General features: G+C 40.0%; 1 protein-coding gene across 6 annotated transcripts in view; it reads right to left on the reverse strand.

Moving 5' to 3' along the window:
* LOC27207654 (dipeptidyl peptidase 4) overlaps positions 1–20,419 on the reverse strand; it is a 125,920-nt gene that overhangs the window by 3,463 nt on the left and 102,038 nt on the right. For 4 of the 6 annotated variants that reach the window (XM_039292701.2, XM_039292702.2, XM_039292703.2 and 1 more), the window contains 2 exons: positions 12,805–12,929; positions 12,362–12,748 (listed from right to left, as the gene is read on the reverse strand). The exons of 1 other annotated variant lie outside the window; for it this stretch is intronic. In XM_039292701.2, coding sequence (XP_039148635.1) covers positions 12,362–12,748; positions 12,805–12,929 — 512 coding nt within the window. Of the gene's footprint in view, positions 1–12,361; positions 12,749–12,804; positions 12,930–20,419 lie in introns of those variants that run through there. One more of the 6 variants, XM_039292705.2, reaches the window with a different exon arrangement.

Consider the following 20,419-nt stretch of genomic DNA (forward strand, 5'->3'; position numbering starts at 1 on the left):
GAACTCCATATTGCGGAAACCAAATACAACTTTTACTGTAAGTAAAATAACCAGTATAAAAATCAAAAAATGAACTCGTTAAAAATACAAAAAGCAGTTTTATACCTTTAAAATATATTGCCGAGACAGAGCATCCGAAATATTTTACCAGCCTTGAAGATGAATTTAGTAGTTTCAAGCTCGCATTTTTGAATTTGGTGACGAAACCTCAATATAAACTTTGCAAAGGTCTCGCCATTCGTATGAGAAAGGCTTTTAAATAGATGCCTCTCAAAAGTTGAATTTTGTTTCGGCGAGAAAAAAATATAAAAACTTTATATACTTTATCAGATGAATTTTCTGGTATTAGTGCCCCAGGCAATGAAAATGCTATAGTCTGCAGTTGTGGCCTCGCACAATGCATTGCAATGTAGTAACTTGCTTCTTTTCCGAGAGGACGAACCGATCTCTTCGGCTTTCAAATATATTTCAAATGCTCGTAGCCATTTCTCCCATTCAACGCGCAGAAGTCTACTGTGCCTCGCACCAGTCCTTGACTGTCCATTGTCAGATAGTATTTATTGAATTTTGTTTTAAACAAAAACGCCTCTTACTCGAAGTACTGGCAGTGACTTTAAGTCCGTTCATTTTTGTGTTTCAACACACTGTCAACTTTTTTTTCGCAAAAGTTATGTGTACCAACACTGTCTGTGTTTAAAACTTTTTTTTATAATACTCTCTCTACCACTCACCAATCGCTCTCATTAACTAACACCTTGCTGCCTTGACGCTTGTCAACCTCCTCCCCATCCTTTTTACTCAAAATGAAGGAAGAAAAGAGAAGAGAAAAAAAACGGCACAAGCACAGGGAACGAACGAGAGTGGGAAGAAGAAGAACACGCAAAACTTTCACTTATTTGCACAAAATTACTATTGTTTTTCAAAATTACACACATTTATGTATGTACACTCACTTTTTCCTTTTATTAAATTACATACATATACACGTACATGTGATGCATATACTTTATTTTTTGTTGAATGTGTACATGCATGTACATATTTTAATATGCCTTTTAGTTTTGTATTTAATTTTTTTTTTGTTTAAATTTACCCCGTCGCCACTGTAATAACTCAACAGTTTTGTATAATATGAGATATCTTTTATTGAATACTCAAACACGTGGTTTCTAATACAACTTTTGTTCATATGCTTCCTTTGCCAACTCTCAAAAGACTACTGCTCTCAGGCTACTGTTCGCTCTCAGATTCTATCTCAGAAAGTGAGCGTTCAAATATAGCTACACATTAAATCGTCGTCTCAATCGTAAAAATAGATTATCAACATTTTTTTCAGCTGAATTTTTGGTGACACCAAAAACGATGTCGTCGTGCAATTAGAAAGCTTAATGTGGGGCGTTCGACACGCCCGGCTCACGTTCTGTAGCAAGACAGCCAGGGTACGGGGACAAGGCCGGGCGAGTGACCGGAGCGTCAGTGAAATCTGAGCAGGAGACCGGCCGGGGCAGAGCAAGAGACAGGAGGTTGCGGTTAGCTCTGCGGTTCTGAGCTAGCCGTACGTACTTCGTAACGAGTAGACCATAAAATCAGCTCGTTATAATATACTTTATTTGGTCCTAAACGCATCCGTCTACACCTTTTAGTCTAGGAGAAATGGATTCGCATAAATAGGAAGTAAAACATAATATGTTATGATCATTAGACCCATTTTCTAATTATTTATTAAATGTACACCTTTAATTTCCTCGTTAACTGTTTCTTTAACCGACTGACCGAGGGGCACGGACGAAGGCTCGATTCGCGTGAGATAGCACGATATAGGAAACAGTACAGAACCGAGAAAGTATAGAATCACAAATATGATCTATGTTTAGGCAATGAGCTTTTTCATTAACTTTGAGAAATGGTGAGGTAATTTAAAAACACGGTAAAGTTAATATTTCAGTTAATATTTCAGTTTTATTTCAATATATTTTGCCACACAGGGCTGTACGAACGGCGGCAGTGCCCGTAGTGAACCGATTAAGAGTTAAAGTGCATCACAGTACCGGTGTGATCGACACTTAATTTGTAACTGAACTTTTGTTTCACAAAATAAAGATTAAAACAGCTGTGCTCGCTCTCTATTGAGAGAGAATAACACAGAGCGATGTATAAGAGTGATAAATAAAATAACTCAAATTTATGATGAGCTGCTGCTGGCTGCGGGCTGCATAACCAAACAATCTAATTACATATTTGTACAATATTAGTTTTGATAGATTTAAAAGTGGTTGAGAATCACATCTGGGAATTCAGACGACGACGAAATTTTAACAGAGGTAGTGAAAAATGGCAGTTTTAAGCATATGAATTCTATGTCACGGAACACATCGCAAAAGTCCTACCCTGGCGTAAGGGTAGACCTAACCGCAATTAATACTCCACCTCACCGCCTGAAGGGACGATCATGCCTGTATATTGTGTACATATATGGGAAAAGTTCAAAGTAAAAAGTAAAGTTGGCTTTAACCATGTCTCGGTAAACGCAATGTTTGGTACGCACAGGAATGGCTATCAATTAGTTATCTTGAATTTTGAAAGACTAGATGTTAGTTTGGTAAGGAAGAATTCCGGCGAACCAGAAGGAAAATAAAAGATAGTTTATTTAAACCGGTTTGGATATCGGACACATGATTTAAGTATTCTGGGAATTCAGACGACGGCGTAATAGAAACAGCGGTACTGAAAAATGGCAGCTTTACGCATATAAATGCATGGATTAAATGTTATTTTATTGACTGCGACAGCGGACTGCGCCAGTTATCAAATGGAAATTTCTGCCAGTGAGGTTTTGGGTTTTCTCGATTGGTGTTTTTCCAATTAGTCCAGGTTGAATAAAAGATATTTGTTTGATTTTAATGGTTGGATTTAATATTTAAATGGTCAATGTTCATTGTACGTAGACGGCTGTACTAGAACTGAATCTTACATTTCTAACTTATACTCGACGAGATCCGTAGCTGTTGCCCAAAAATGCTGAGCTGGATCTTTGGCACATCCGCAACATGCCGTTTCTGTCGCAATCGTCGGGGCGTCGAACTAATGGTCAGGCAATCTGAGAATGTGCTGACCAGGACAAGACTGGAGTGGTCGGGGGTGGCTACGATGTGTTTACAAAGTAGGGTCTTTGGGGAAGGGGGTAGTAGCTATGGTAACTCGCGCGGCGATGTGCTTGCATCCGCTTTCCTATCTTGTACTCATACGAATAAATTTAACAGTTCTTTGTGTCTCTTAGTTCGCTCAATATATAATACGATTATAATCTGTTATTCATACGTTCGTTTACATACGCTTATAAATAGTAATATAGTGCCAAATTTCCACACCTCTCCTAAATGTTACAATTTTTACTTAATTTTTCAATATAACAATTTACATAATTTAATAGGCTAAATCATTAGAATTAAGCCTAATGGTTCAGTTTCGACAAATTCTTTGTTAACATATCGGCTATCATAACGTTAGTTGGTACATATTTTCAGCATCACCTTTTTGGATAGCTTCCCTAATGAAATGACCAATGGCAAACCTTCAGCTCGATAGCTTAATCTCTAATGTCTAATGTCACCGGAGTCCACGGGTGCCGCTGCTGGCCTCCAAGCCGTTTCGCAGCAGCATATTCTCGAAGTTATTTTAGACTTGACCTGCATAAGATCGACTCTGCTCTGGCACGCTATAAGAAGATCGTCTAAATAAATTAGTACAAGACACAAGTTGCCGTATATGTCCTGCTTGTGGAAATTTGATTCGAAGTGCTTTATCTAAGGTGGCGTTCCACTCTCGTCCTGCCTGTTTTAGTCTATATATCGCCTTATTCAGCTTCAGAACCTTTTCCTTGCACTCGATGAGTTTACTTTGAGTGACCACGCACCAAAAACGTAAAATATTTTAAGTTGTTCAATTTACAAAATTGGTTTTATATTCGCGCATTAACTAGTCCACAATTGTGGCATGTTCTGTGAATTGTGACCCTCTATTCAATTTTAGTGTTACCCAGGCGAAAAAATTTTCACTCAACAGCCGGTGGAGGTCCTTAAAAAGCGCGACTCGCTGCATAACGGGCATTCAAGTTCCACGCTGTGAAGCAATCGAAATCGTACCTTGGTGAGGCGCTAGGAAAAACTGTTAATGGGCAACTACCATAAAGAAGTTATCAGTGTAAGATGTGATCAGCAGCATGCCATTGTGGACTGCCTACGTGAAGTCTATCCAGAAAAATGCGTCAATTGTGATGGTAATCATACAGCTAGCTACAAGTGTTGTCTTGTCTACCAGCAGATAGTTTGTTGACGTAGATGTGATACATCCCATTGTAGCCCTCCTCTGCGATCAAATAGTGCGTCAGCTGCTCCAAGAGGCATTGGGCTTTCTTACGAGAGCGTTGCTGGTGGTTCTATCAAAACTCAGTAAGCACCGATGGACAAGTCACCTGCAACTGCACAAATATACTCCTCTAGGTAGAAGGAACCGAAAGCAGAACCAGCAAAGCCAATAAAGGAATCGCAACCAGTAGACGCACCAAACAATGCAGCATACAAACCCAAGGCCACAGCAACATCAAGGTGCCCAACTTCAGCAGCCAATTTTATCCCATCAACATCTAAATTTTTATGACGATCACCAATGGCAGGGACTAGAACAAATGTTCATGCGATGTAATGGAAAAATGTTGGCCTTTGCAACACAGCTTGACAAAATGTTCCAAATGATGATGTCCATGATGACTCTCATCACTGGCCTTCTATCTCAACACGCGCCAGGAACTGCGCAAGCAAGCAAACCTTCTCCTCATTCATTAAACTCAACTCAAGTAACATTGGACTCAAAATCGGCGTGTGGAACATCAATGGGCTGCCCAACAAGGCTCTGGGGCTGTTTGTTTAAAATCATCCCATTGATATTATGTTGGTCTGAGAAACACACTCCTGCACTCGTACATCGTACGAGTACATCGTACCATCGACTTTGGGGCTCTCGAAACTCTACAACCAGTGGTAGAATGCTGGCTGTCTGTATCTAGGGACTTGCCTTTGGAGGACCCACGCATTACCCGTTCATCCAACGTACGCCATCAGCAATCGACTTTCCAATCTTTTGAGGGATTCGATCTAAGCTTATCTCTTTCGCGGAAAGATTGCAACTAAGTTCTTACCACATACCCTTGGTAATTGAATAAGTACTGCAGCTTAAAAGATCTCCAGAAGGACGCATATTCTTCCACTGAGCTCTTTGATCGAATTATGCACATCGCTCTCGAGTCCTCAACCTGTGGGTAAGGTTCAATATACCCACCAGACCCACCTCATGCTCTTTTAAGACCTGAGGTTCTTTATCTCGTGAGGTTGAAAAGAGCCTTGCGTCGTAGGTTTTTGCAGATATATCCATGACTTTTGCTTACCAGCTGGAAGGCCGATTTCAGCCATTTGATCTTGCCAAGCGTGAGGACGTCGAAGCAACGCTGGTATTCCTAAATACTCCATGCCCTGATGTAGATTTCTCCTCGAGTAAAAATTTATTCGTGAATTAATGTAAAACATTATAATTTATAATATACAAACAAAATTATTCAGAAAATTTTTCTCAGCGTAGACTCCCAGCTCGGTAATTTTTCCGCCGATGTAGGGTAAGGTCAGATAGAGTTTATCAAGCATTTTTTATATATTTTTGATTTTCCATATGTTTACTTCTCCCAGTGTATTCTTGTCTTCTAACCTGGCTATTTTTGTGCGGGCGTGCTTAGCCTTACTTTGGGCTCCTTTTTTATTAATACATCATTCTAGTAATTAAATTAAATTCAAATCGCAGGGTCTCAATTTATTTGCGTCTGCGGTCCCGATGCGCTTGCTTCTCTAGGCTTCGGTCACTCGCTGGGAAGGTGTGCTCCACTAGACGGCCAGACTCGGTTCCTTTCTCTTTTTCTGCCCGCCTTCCCGTCAAGTAACTGATCACCTTGCCCCCGATATTCACTAACCTGTGACTGCCCCAGTCGAACTTTGTGGTCGTGGTGGTGGCGCTGCTGTGCGATGGATTTTTCCAGATTAAATTTCTGCCTCAAAAACACACGCAAAACTTAGACCGCGTACCGTATTGTAGCGAGGAAAACTCACTCTAATAATATAAAAAAAATGTAAAAATGTAAAAAAAATGTACACGACCGCAGGTTATAATTTTACAACAAAACAAACTTTTCTCGACTTGACTCCACGACGATGTGATTAGAAAAGAAATAGAACGGAAACTCATGTCGGGGTCTAGGCCATCAGCGGAAATCACAATCAGCTAAAAGTCACCTTATTTACGATAACCAATTATCCCAAACTTTCCGGGTGCAGCTGATAAAGAGTTGCATGAAGGACACCCCGCCAGATAGATAGCACAAGCGCATCACACACACCGAACTCGGAATAACGACTAGGAATCCTTGAACACGACGCAGGACCGCAAAACGACCGCACTCAGAGGACAAAGGAGGACAAGACCAGAAGAGCGGAATGACCTTGGGCTATGAAAGGGTGGAGGATTACCAGAGCAGAGCCACGTTGGCACCAACGACACGAGAAACAACAGAGGATACGATAGAGAACATCCGGACGCGCCGAAGGAGAACGACATAGGAGCGGCCCAGGACGACCCCGACTCACAGGAAACCTCTGATGTCCTCTGAGGTCTTCACCATGAAGACGAGTGGGAAAGGTCCTTTTTCCTCTTGCCCTTAAAAATAAGGAGGGGATGCGACGATCCTGGACTAAGCTGAAACCATTGTATTAGTATTAACTTAGACAAGAACCTACCCAAACGGGTTCCGACCTATCGATAATAATAGCCCACGTAACATCACTAGCTTGTCAACGGGGGTCTTTGGTCAGCTCTCTTTCGCTGCCACCAGCCTGCGAGTGCAGGCGTGCTTTTCTCTGCCCCGAATCGGAAACTTGACTACAACCCACGTGTTGCGCAGCGCTCCCACGACCGCGATCGGGTGCATCGTGCTAGACCAGACCGACACACCTCGACCAATCGTAGTAGCGCCCTCAGTCATCTCATACCCTCCAATAGAAATTCCTAAATACACGTTCCACGACTGAGATACAATCCCGGAAAGATAACTTTTTTACAACTGGCCCCCGAATAGGGATCTGATAAGTACCAGTAATATTACCACCTTCATAGAGAGTGTAAAGCCCCAGGGGAAATAACAAAACCATAGAAAACGGACGAAAATATGAGGGAAGGCTTAATCACCATCTTTTATTATTTTGTAGACAAGAACGTAGCCGATAAGGTGTCTCGGCGTACAGGCGGGGACAACTGTTAACCCTGCCGGCAAAAATGGGCTCGCACCAGTACCGTAACGGGGCTCGTACCATAATAGTCAGACCTTGGGATCCAAATCGAAATTGACGTAGAACTACTAGATAAGGTGTAAACCGCTACATCTGAGACTCTTTTTCTATATTATGAAGATGAGGTTCTAGCGACAGAATCTTATGATGAACTGCTTAATTTAATATCGGTTCTTCTGATACTTAAACTTCAAATACGTTTGTGGGGGTGTAGTTGTATGATCGACTCCTCCTCGTGGGTGCTCTTTTGGTGATTGGTTAATTGGATCTGTGGGCGCATTGTGCTTCAGGGCTAATATTCCCTGTAGTTAAGCGCTGCGGAAGACCCTCATGGTCGGTAGGGATAGTCTTCAGATTTTGGTATGAGTATTTAGGGAAAAGTTAGTTTACGAACTGGCGCGTACCTTGTTTTTTTCAATGTTTTGCTTATTTATTGAATCTTCTCTTTTACTTAAGAGACTAACAATAAGTTTTCAAATCTTATTCTAAACTAAAGCTAATCAAGCTAGTCAAGGGGAAACGGTCAGAATATTTCCAAAAGACAGTGACCCTTACATGACATTGGTATCCAGTTTCATTTTATAAAATGATTCGAGCTGTGTGGCCTAACAAATTTAACGCTGGGCTGGTTGGTCGTTCCGGTGCAGTCGGCTTTGGCTGCATACTCGAATAAGTTTTCCTGCAAGAGGATTTGGATGTGAGGCTAGTTATTCATTGTATTTTACTTTCTTCTCTGCTATTGTCTCAATGACAAGTTTTATTTGTAAGTCTCTGTGTATATTCTCGTTCCGAAGATACCATGGAGCTCCAGCAATGATTCTCAGAATCCTAGACTGTGCTCGCTGTATTATGTCTATGTTGCTTATCGATGCGTTGCCCCATAGCTCGGAGCCATAGGTCCATATGGGTTTTAAAACGGAGTTATATAAGAGGAATTCGTACTCCAAGCTTAGGGGAGAGCGAACGTTTATAAGCCAGTGTAGATCCCTTGCTTATAGTCTGAGGTGCGTCGTCTTGGCCTCTATGTGTTTCTGCCAGGTGAGCCGCTTGTCCAGATGAATACCTAAGTATGTTACGTTATCGGCTTGTGGGATGCGCGTGTTGGTCATTACCAAGGGCGGACAACTTTGTTTGTTTAGGGTAAATGTTACCTGTTTGCACTTTTCTTCATTCGTATGCGCCAATCTGCAAGCCAATGTTCTACACAAGTTAGATGGCGTGCTAGTTGCATCGTAGTTTTATTGGGCATCTGGATCGACTTAGTATTGCAGTGTCATCAGCGAATTTGGATATCGTTAGCTGGTAGTTTGTTGGGATGTACGCCGTGTGTATAGAATTGGGCCCAGAAAACTTCCTTGAGGCACTCCGGCTTCTATAGTACAATCGCTTGAAGTGCTTGAACTGCATCTAACCGCGAACACTCTTTTATATAGGTAAGACTTTAGAAGCTTATGTATGTTTTGAGGCAGCAGTTTGATTATTTTAAACATAAGTCCATGCAGCCATACTCTATCGAATGCTTGTCCAAAGTCTAAGAAGAGAGCTGTGCAATATTCACGGTGTTCAAAGGCAGTGCGAATTTCAATGGCTCCATGTTTTGCCCGAAAACCAAATTGGTAAGCTTATTGGCCTGTATGATTATGGCTGTGTTTTGTCTTTCCCAGGCTTAGGAATCATAATAATAATTGATTTCTTCTACTTTTGAGGGAAGTATCCAATTTTAGTAATTGCGTTGAAGAGCAAGCAGATTCGTAGAACTGCACACATTGGAAGCTCGGTGATCATTTTCGGGGTTATTAAGTCGTAGCCAGGCGATTTTCCAGTCTTTAGTTGCTCTTTAATGACTTTCGTTCTCTCGCTTGGCCGAAATTCTATAGGATCTTGTGGTGCCAGATGCAGATGCAGTTAAAGGCGGGAGAGTAAATGGATTTGGTTAAAATACTTTTTAAGATGATCAGCGAAGACTCTTGCTCTGTCCGTGTCACTGCCCGTGACAGACCAGTTTCCGGTAGAGTTACGGAGAGGTACAACCGTTTCTGTTGGTGCCTGTAGGTTCCTGTGGTCTTTCCACAACGAGTTCTTTGTGCCTGTGGGAGTGAAATTCTTGATGTACCTTAGTTGTGCGTTCGCTTCTTCTTTCTTAAGGGCTTTGGTAAGTCTGCGAAAAGCTGCTTTTAATTTATTCTTTGCGCCAGGTGATCTATGCTCCTGCCACTCCCTTCGATGTCGTATTTTTTTAAGCACAAGCAGTTCAATATCTCTACTTGTCTTGTTAAACTTTATACTGCATACATGGTTGTCTTGTGGAGTTGACGCTTTTGCTGCTGCGACAAGTATTTATTGTATATCACCAGCAAACTGATCAATGTCTTGCTCGGTTTCCAGGGGGCTAGAAAAGTCGGTATGGGAACAAACACATTTTTTGTACCTCGCCCAGTTGGTCCTATTGCTTGTAAGCCTACACGGTCGCTCGATGTGTTGTAACTGGTACAAAAGATGAAGGAGCACCGGACAGTGATCAGATGAGACTTCTGGAAGTGCCTCAGCTGTTTTCATTGATTGGGATATGCTTTTTGTGATGGCAAAGTCAATCAAATCTGGAAGCTTCGTGAGATCTACTGGCCAGTATGTAGGCGGTCCCCGAAACACAGAGTTAAGGGGTTCGCTATCCGAGATCCCCAGTACATGTGCTTGTCATTCCAATCGCCAGCTGCAACAAGCCTTTCACCAAACGAGTCAAATAGTGTTGTGAATTTTTCCTCAGAGATTGTGAAGCGAGGGGGGCAATAGACAGCAGCCAGAGTGAGAGCACCGTTATGGCATTGGAGGTTTATAGAGGTACATTGTAAGCAGTCTTCTTGCCAATTACCAAAAAAGTGGTGCTTAATTCGCAATCGTATTAGTATGTCAGTGCCTACATGGGCCTTGCCATCCGGGTGATTCGTAAAGTAAAATTTATATCCTGGTATTTGGAAGTTGTACTTTTCGGTAAGGTGAGTCTCTGAGAGTAGCATAACGTCAATGTTTCTGTCGGCTAAGAACTGAGCAAGTTCTAGAATAATCGCTTCAACGCCAATTGCATGTTCCAGGTACTTGGTCACTGATCGGTGACTAGACTCATCCGGAGTCTGCACTTTCGTTTCTTGTATATTGCCCTTAGTAAGAGGTATAACATGGAACTTGTTTTCTCCGATAATTGCAGCTAGTTTGTTAATATATTATATATATATATATATATATATATATATATATATATAGTATATATTATTGGTGGCGGCTTTATCTTCTTCTGCCCCTGCTCCTGCACTTCGCAGTCATCCAATAGTGCACACCTATTTAATCTTGAATCATTGGAGGTGTTGGCGCGATTTATTTTCGGCTGATTACCATCCTGCTTGTGTTGTGGGCTTAGCTCTTGCTTTATTTGGATGTATCGATCCAGCCCTGTTTGACAAAGTTTTTTGATTTTTTTTTGGCTCTTGTCCGCTTCCGCTTTCAAGAGTCGGTGTAAGTGCTCTTGCTTTCGTTGTTAGTACAGCGTAATTGTACACCGCTGTCGGTATTGAGTATAGAGTTAATGTTGGTGCTATTGCAGTTGTTGTTGCAGTTGTTGTTGTTATAGGTGCAGTTGCAGTAGATATCGTGATTGCTGTACTGGTAGCTAAAGAACTTGACACCGTTTGGAATAGGGAGAGCTTGAGAGATACGCTCTCAGTGCGTTAGGGTTCATTTCGTGCAGTCGTAAACATTGGTGAGCAAGACCGCGATCGCTTGCATTCTGCAGGTGCTAGGTCATTGACCGGGTGGATGATTTGGCACTCGCGGGCGTCAGACACGATGGTGAAGTTTGCATTGTTCCGGTGCAAAGAGAGTCGTCGCACGTCTTGCTCTTTTTGCCGCTGAGCGCGAAATTCGCGTTGGCTCATTCTTGAACGATCGATTTGTTCGTTGTCTATTTGTTTTTTAGTTTTATTTTATTATTCCACACACAGAAAATTTTATAGTATAGCAGTTTAACATTGCCATTAGCGTCTCTTTCGCTTTCGATTTATTTATTTATATTATGTTATTAACTATTTGCTTCACTAAATCAAGAGATTTTGTACGGAGCTCGATGAAAACACGTCTCAAGTTGACGGGAGCCAACTCCCAACCTGCGTACCTTGTTGTCCTCGCAAATTTTTCGGAACGCGGTTGCTGGCTGTTGATTTAAGCTAGGACGTAGCGCTGGTAATATGGCGGAGACATAGTACTCCGGTCACGCTAAAGGATTGTGGACGATAACGTGTTATCGAGACCGTAGAGTTACCTTGATCAGCTAGAGTGACTATCTATGGGTTATCCCCAGCTAATACGAATAAGTTGCTGTATTTAGTGTGGCCAGCAGTGAAGCGTTTAATTCCATATTATCGGATTGCGGGCATGAACTATATTTAAACTATGTTTGTCATTGAGTCTTTCTGATTGTTCTCAGTTGAATGTCGTATTTCTAGAGTCCTACAGTCCAGTATGGCCTGAATGGCGGAATAATGTGTTGTTTAACCGAAAAGCGTCGGACAACACAAACACAACAGAACCAAAATCGGTAATGTGATGTGATCCTGCTGCCTCTCAAAGTTTTATGAATAAACAAGTGATCCGTAAAAAGATCGTGCTCATCAATATCTGTTCATCTAACGAAAATAATTTTTGGGAAATTTGGAATTCAACGCTTTTTCTGCATCGTATATATTTTAAAAGTTTCTAAGAAAAACAAGTTTACTTTTGGAAGGTTAGAACACTAAGTTTTTAGGACCAAAAGGTTAGGTAAAATGTCTATATAACAAAAAACCTAGTACTTCTGTGGCACTTTGTTGACCGAATCCTTTTTAAAAATCCATCAATTTCACCGATGGCACACCAAATAATATCCAATAGCTGTGAATTTTAATGACTTCTAGGAGCTTTTAAAGATATAGCTAAATGCATAGTTTACGTACACTTCAACAATAACTGGAAAAGCAGCATCCCGTAACTCCTCTCTCCAGCTGGGTGGAAGTAGTAATTGAACTTGAGCTCGACCTCCATGCGGTAATGGCACTTCGAAAGATCGCTGGGTCGGTAAAGCTAGCTTCTGTAGCCTTTCTGTATAAAATGGCCTTGTATCATACAAAATTTTGACTAAACTATGAGTGGTCTGCATATGTACTCCAGATACAGGTAGTCCTGGACCTTGGCATTCCAAAATGTAAAACTCAATTCCATAGTTAGTGGCAACACCCAATGATGGTGTTATAAAGGCTTCAAAATGTGTGCAGTTTGTATAATAGTATCGACTACTCCAAAGATCATCACCCAAATCACATGTTATGCACTGTGGTTCAACTCTGTTAATAAAAATAAATAAATATATATTTGAGCACATGATCCACAAATTTTTTACTTTCTTATATCATCATGTATTGGATCTTGAACTGAATACAAGTGCCGCTGTCCAGGCTTTTTATCTTGCGTAGCCATAAAATATACTTTGTGGTTTATTGTATCCCAACACAAAATTTTGGTCACCTGAAACAGACGTTAAATAATTTTATTATTATCATAGCGGAATAGTCAAAGAGATTTCCGTTAAACTGACCAAAATTTGAAAATAATAAAATATATTTATTAAACAAGAGAGAACTCCAGAGGCGAGTTCCTCGGTTCTTAGATACCCCTTACACAGCTGACAATATTCTTTTTGGCATATCAATGGAAAATTGGCAGAAAATTATTAATACCTAAAATTATGAAGAATAAAACATTCAAAGTTCATGGAACTCTAAAAACGCCTTATTTATGGTTTTTCCGTGAAAACTGTATCAAAGGTTTTCAGTAATGTGCCTGTCGTTTGGCGTTTTAAAAACAGATATATACGTGCTGCGCAGCACAACAGAATTACTAAAATTTGTATATAATAAAGTTTAATAGGCGAAATTCATTCATCAACATCTCGCCCCCATCCTTCGTACATGGATTGTAAATGCTGCCAATATTCCAAGCGATTAATTAGCATTTGCCAAATGTCTATGTCATAGATCTCCTTCTAGAACGATAGTTAATGGTCGACGGCTGGAGACAGGTATGTTGTCAGTGCATGTGCATGTGCTCAAAGCTTAAAGTCGTCTTTCCTACGACACGACGAAGATGCAGTTTGTCTGAGCATACTCTGATTCTCATTTTCCTCCCCCATGTGGTGAATGTGGTTAAGGTGTAGGTTTTAACCTATTTTTAAGTCCGTTGTTAGGCAAGGACTGTGCAACGGTGTGTTTATGGTGCTGCGACTGGAAAAGGTCAAGCATTTCATCTAAAACGCGTTTCGCACCCACAAAATTTGGAAGCATTTCCCTCGATGTGCCATAAAATCACGAAGACATCCTAGACATCCAAGACATCTGTGCTGAAATCACATGTATACCTGATGTGACAAGGCAGGCAAACAGGCAATTGTTTCCCTTTGATTTACGGTGGTTGCACCTTCTTCTTTCCTTTCATGTAATAGGAGAAAATTTAAGAAGTTGGAAACGGCTTCGAGGCTACTTGTTGGCCAATAATAAGTTGCGCTCCTCATCAAAGTAACCCTGTGCCTGTCGAAGACAAATAATTCGAGCGCTATGACTTTCATCAAAGTTCAAAGCGTAAGACGTACTCTTGAATATGATTTTCTGAAAGGGAAGAACAGAACCTTGAGAATTTCAACTTAACATAAAACCTTTCCGGCCCGCCCAGCCACGATGGGCCCGTCCACCAAAGGTCAAAATTGAGCATGCCAGATGCGAGCATGCCCCGTGACACGCAGTTGGCAGGATTTTCCTTGGTGTTGACATGATACCATGCTTTGGTGAATCTTAAAATTCACCACTTTTGGCGACAGCTTGGAAAGCGGGTCAAAGAAGCGTGCCACGTCAGAAAGCACCTGCTGTTTTGTGCTATTGTCATTTGATGTAGGGAAAATTCATTAGGATAAAGTGTCATCTTCTGGATACCAATGAATGCAAAGAATCTTTGATGACGAAGCATTACCCTTGCCTTGGCCGGCCTCATAGGCTTTGTCAATTTCCGTGAGTACGCCATCTACATAAAACTCCTCCTTGAATAAGTTTGCAGCTGTAGGAAACTCGTGTTTATGGTCGTCAGCTAGCTGATCAAGTACCCTTACTGCTAAGAAAGGTGCGCTAGATGTTTATGCATGTGTATATCTTCCCTCCATATGATACGCTGATAGTCGCAATGATAGTCAGCCACTCGGATTTGTAGATACATTTTTAAGAATATCTACAGAAAACACAAACTTGTACATTCTGAAACGTATACAAATAGTAAACATAGAGCTTTAATTTGTGTCCTTAAACGAACCGTCAAAGACTTCCCTAAGTTTTTGAGTTGGGCTTCCGGTCAATTTTTTCGGGCGATAGCTTTCGCATGTGGCCAAGATTCAAATATTCAAATATTCAAGATTCAAATATAACATACTGTGCATGTAGATCTACGCCCACTCTAACCCCGAACGGGCCAAAACTGCCGCGCCCCCACTTTTGAAAAATGTTTTGATATTTGATATCGATTTGAAAAAAACTTTTTGCCACGCCAACTTTTAAGGCCACAAACCGCCCAAAACTGCCGATAAAGGACGAAAAGAGTTGGGTCAAATGCTCTGCATAGTGGGACTCCAGCTTCGATAGAGTTGGACAGGTACGATGAAAGAAATCTAACAGTGAACTCAGGCAAGTGTGTTTTAATTTTGGACATGAGACACGGTTGAGCTAGACGCGGTCAAGTGCTTTAGATATATCGAGGAATATGGAGCTGAAATATTCTCTATGATCGAAGGCTGTGCGAATTTATCATATTAATCTGTTAGCTAGCTTGAAAGTTCAATGTTTTTTTTTGAAGCCGAATTGATGGGCTGAGAGAATGTTGTGAGCTTCCACGCTTTATACCATGAGCGAAATAGAAATCAGTTTTCAAATAATTTAGACAGGCATGATAATAAGCTTATTGGTCCCATTCCTGGGCTTCGGTATAATAATAGATTTTTTCCATTGGGAGTAGGGTGGTAGCTGAGACTTACGATTTCATGGGAAAGTTGGCAGATGACTTCAACAGCGCAGTACAGAATTTCCATTATCAATTTTGTAGCTATTAAGTCACTACCTGGTTGTGTTTTAGCTACCTGACTTCTGTGATATCGTACAGCCGATATGATGTTGACCTTTGGTTGAGTTTCGTAGTAAATTTGCTGAAGGGCATAGACATTTGAAGCAGGGTTTGGCTGGAAGACGATGAGATGCAAGGCAAATGTTTCGGTTCTGTCTTTAACGCTGCGGGACCAGCATCCTGAAGAATTTCGTGTCGGGGTGATGGTTTTAATCGGAGAGCTTAGATTTGGGTGAGGGATGATTTGTACTAGATGACGACAGTTTTTCCATATATTTCAGTTGTGCATATGTGCATGTTTCAGAGCGGTTGGCTTCAGTAAGGCGTTCCTTTGATAATGGCGATATGCTGGTTTGCCTCTTTTTTAGAACCAGCAGTTGAATTTGCAGGTTGGTTTCCGCTCTTTAATTTCGACATCCTTCCGTTTTATTGTTGAAATCCTGGCTGCTGTGACGAGCAACTCTTCTATAGCGGAGGTTGAGCAGTAGAGGTCCGCTTCGATATTAAGCAGGGGACTAAGCTCAATGTGGGTGTGAGTTTCATTTCTGTATTTTATTCAGTTGGGGTTATGTGATTTCAATATGTAGGAGTGATCTGTAATTTCTGGACTTTGAAGATGGATTATCAACAGTGGCGTGGGGGATGATGAGAGATCCGGTAGGGACTCGGCTGTAAACAGATCGAGTGGGATGTTTATTGTCACCGCGAAATCAATTCGATCTGGGATCGTTCTGGGTCTGCTGGCCCATATGTGGGGCAACAGGCAGAAACAGTCTTTTATTGCTCACTTTTATATGTGATTTGCAGTCACGAGGCGTGTGTTTGGCGTGTGTTATAGAAATCCATGAATTGACCTTCAGAGATAGTGGAGCGAGGTGTGCAGTTACCGTTTCCTTACTGTAATATAGTGGAATTAGCTTGAAAATAACTTATTGCAAACCTTTGGCGAAAGTTCTGTTTGACTAATTAATATGCCGGTTCCTCCACGGGTTTTGCCGTCCGGGTGATTTGTGCGGTAGAAGGCATAAACCCTTATGTGGTAGTTATATCCCGCTGTGTATCTCCATTTAGGAATATTTTAAGCTTATGCCGTGAAATGCCGCTGGCATTCCACGTGGATATACATAGGTTAGACATTTATTATTTGGACTGTTGTTCTACAAGCAACCATAATATGGTGTATGTATGTGGTCAGGTTCGATTCCTTTTAGTACACCTTGCAGTCCCTTGCTGATTCTTAGTTGATAGGTTCGAAAGTGTTCTTCGGATTTCGTTTGAACTTTGGTTTCGTGGATGTTTCCTTTAATAAGGGAAACAACATGGATATTTTCGTCCTCGACCAGCGCAAGAATTTTGTAGTCCAGGTCGTTTGAGCTTTTTTCTTCTATATTAATAGGTGGAGGCTTTGATTTTTTTGGGTCTCGTGCCCAAGCTTTGCTTAGTTGCTTATATACATATAGTTTTCTCTAGTTCAATCCACTTTTATTAATAGATTATAAATATACTAATATATATCGCGGAGCTCAGACAAAAGCACGAAATAATAGGAACAAGATGAACTTCTGTATGGCGATATGTTTTGATAGTCGGTATCATGACTCAGTAATAAACCAAATTTATAGAAGTTATCCCTCCTTCTTCGACGAAAAGGTAGAAAATCAAATTAAAGAAAGTATAAACTAGGCAATATCAAAAAACCCAAATCCTATTATTGCTGTCCAATTTTAGTGGTATGTAATTGTACCCAAAATACATGGGCATACCCATATTTCAAATGGGTTTTTATTAATGAGTACTCAACGAAATAACTATCAATGATAATTTTCCGATTTCATAAAAAAAAAACCAAAATTGTACAACATTAGATCTGGCATTAGAACTATTGAAGTAACTGCATTCTCCGCTAGAAAGGGTCATTATGACTATCCTAGATACCCCGTTGGTCTAAAAAACTCACCCGTTACATTTAAGCAATGGTATATTTTCAACATCTTTACAAGAGTACATTGAATCTCTTAAGCTTGTATTCTAACGTCTTCGTAAATGAAGTCATAAATTGATGTTCTGCAATGTGAATTTATGAAACGGGAAACATAATATACTACTAAATCAAAATAATATTCAAGATTTCAAAATTCTAAGCTCTTGAAAACAAATTAATCATAATTCGGGCTTTGTGGATTTCATCGTAAATATAATCAGTAAACTACAGTATGATCCAGATCGTTACAAAAATGTAGATAGATAATTTAATGAATATTGAAAAAGCCATATTGATAAAGCTGAACCATGACATTTTAAACACAACTAGTCAATCTCTGCAAACCTGATCTGCTTAATAAAAAAATAAATGTAAAGTCCAGACTTTACACAAAATTTAGAATACCGGTTCTCCTTTCTAATATATAATGCTTAGTCTTACAAAAGAAATTTAAACCGTTGAATATTCCAGTTTGCACAGGATCGGAATCAGTTTTATAATTTCGTTCAAACTAAACGCAAAATATTTACTTACACTTCCTCGCCGATCTTGGCATTAGCCAATCTATTAGCCAAGTTCTTTTAAATAAAGTATTATACGTTGCCTCATTTGGAAAAACCAAACTCTTAGGCTGACATTTCTGACTCTTATTCTAGAGTTGATTACGATGCATCGTCACCATCGCGATGCACAAAACAACCATTGACAGCAGCTCACCAAATTTTAGATAGGTATTTCACAGGGACTAAAAAATACCTAAGTATTTGATATTTTATGAAACATGAAAACCCATTCAATAACATTCCCGATATTGCATTCAGATATGGCCCTTAGTCAAGTGAATAAATTCGTCACAAAAACAGTGATAAATGAACATGATATGAAGAGCTAGCCATAAGCAGATGAAAAAGAAGATGAATTACACAATTATAAAATAATAAAATATTAAATACAAAATACGATGATATAATAAGACTCGTAAAAGATAAAAGAAAGGAATTTGCTTAAATCATTTTTAGGTAATCATTATTCATTCTTAAATATATCAAAAGTTAAGAAACCAGCTCACCTTTCACAAGAGTAGGAATATTTTATCCCAGAATATCAAAACATGAAGAGAAGGAGAACAAAAACGATAATCTATTTTCTTAAATGAAACGACGATTAATATATGCTGCGAGTTTTAATGAATTAATTTTTATACCCCCGTCACTCGTAGAGTAAAAGGGTATATTAGATTCTTTGAAAAGGCAGAAAGAAGCGTTTCCGACCATATAAATCATATATAATCTTGATCAGGATCAATAGCCGAGTCGTCTGTCTGTCTCGACCTCAAGTGCAAGTTTTTTCACCCATGTTGCCACGCCTACTTTAACGTCCACTAACCGCACAAAACTGCCACGCCCACACTCTTGAAAAATGTTTTAATATTTTTTTATATTTATATAAGTCTTGTAAATTTCTATCGATTTGCGAATACGCTTTTAGCCACTCCCACTCTATGGCCATAAAACCGCCAAAACTGATACACCCACTCGACTATAGCACTCTCTTTTGTTTTTTAATTAATTAATGGATTACGTTAGAAGCTGGCTTGTATCAGATTTATTTTAAATTAACAGACGTTTTAGTTTAAGCGTAATAAACGTTGGCCCGAATGACCGTTGAACAGAACGGGTACCGTCGCCACCGATCGAAATCTTATTCTCTAGTGAACATACTTCTTATTAAATAATACCAACAACATTATTCGGAACATATCGATACGGAACATACATACATCGCTTGGGACTTATCGACATGTTTTAACAGAAGTAGTATTTTTCGTCTTTCACTTCGTGGTATACGAACCATTACCACATAACTCAGATATTCCTTGTAATTAACCACTAGACTTGGTAACAAGATGATAATGTGGCAGCAGTTTTCGCCTACGAATATTACAAGCCATATTTGGGTAGTACAAGAACATACCAGGCTGTAGGAATCATCATCATCAGCTAGAATAAACTGCGCATATGCGAAAAAAACTCCAATCGAGGTAACCTAGCAGCAAATGGTCACTATGCGTCACGGAGAACTCGCCTAATGACCTTTTATAATGAGATCGAGAAAAAGATAACCCTCCCTTATTAGTAAGACATTGTTCGCTAACATATACTGTCTGCTTTAAACTGTTTTGTGTCCGGTTTAAAAATATCGGTCCGACATGTAGTCCTCTCAGCCGCTGTGACTTGCTATCCGCATTGGCTGTGACTCAACGGGCAACATATGTAAGAAATTAATGACTGCTGTCCCTAACGTAAGCCAAGATTTAAACGTTGGATTTGATTTTATAAGAGATTTGTACAGCTTGGGCAGTGTTTCGCGCGGCTGAGAACACAACATTTAAAGCAGTGTTTCTGGTTAATTATTTGCCGATATTTAAGGTATATTATTATTAATAAAAATTTTTTTAATTAATATTCTTGGTTTATTGTAATTTATTTAACAGCGAAATGGTTAAATCAGAGCGAGATCTCTGAGATCTCAAAATGTCTAAGAGACAAACTCTCCGAAAACTCTGTATAAATTCGTGGTGAAGTTAATAGTCCGGTATTGGTTACTCGGCTAAACTTCTTTTCAGATTCACCAGAAATTAGGAACACCTAATTTGAAATCAATTGTGATGACCCCCATGACCCCTAAAGCTCGTTTAGTTTTGACTGTTGAGCCAATAAGATTTTGTGTTAGCTATTTTCGAGAAATGAAGTGATTTCAAGAAATGTAGCAATTTCGAATGGGAGTGATAATGAGCAACTTAACTGCAGAGCGAGCCGTAGAAAGCTAAGCCAAAGGTGAGAGAGAGCGCGTGAGGGGCGAGCTTATATGTCTTCAAATT

This window comes from Drosophila simulans, chromosome 2R (genome assembly GCF_016746395.2).
Source record: "Drosophila simulans strain w501 chromosome 2R, Prin_Dsim_3.1, whole genome shotgun sequence".
Classification (NCBI taxonomy): Eukaryota; Metazoa; Arthropoda; class Insecta; order Diptera; family Drosophilidae; genus Drosophila; species Drosophila simulans.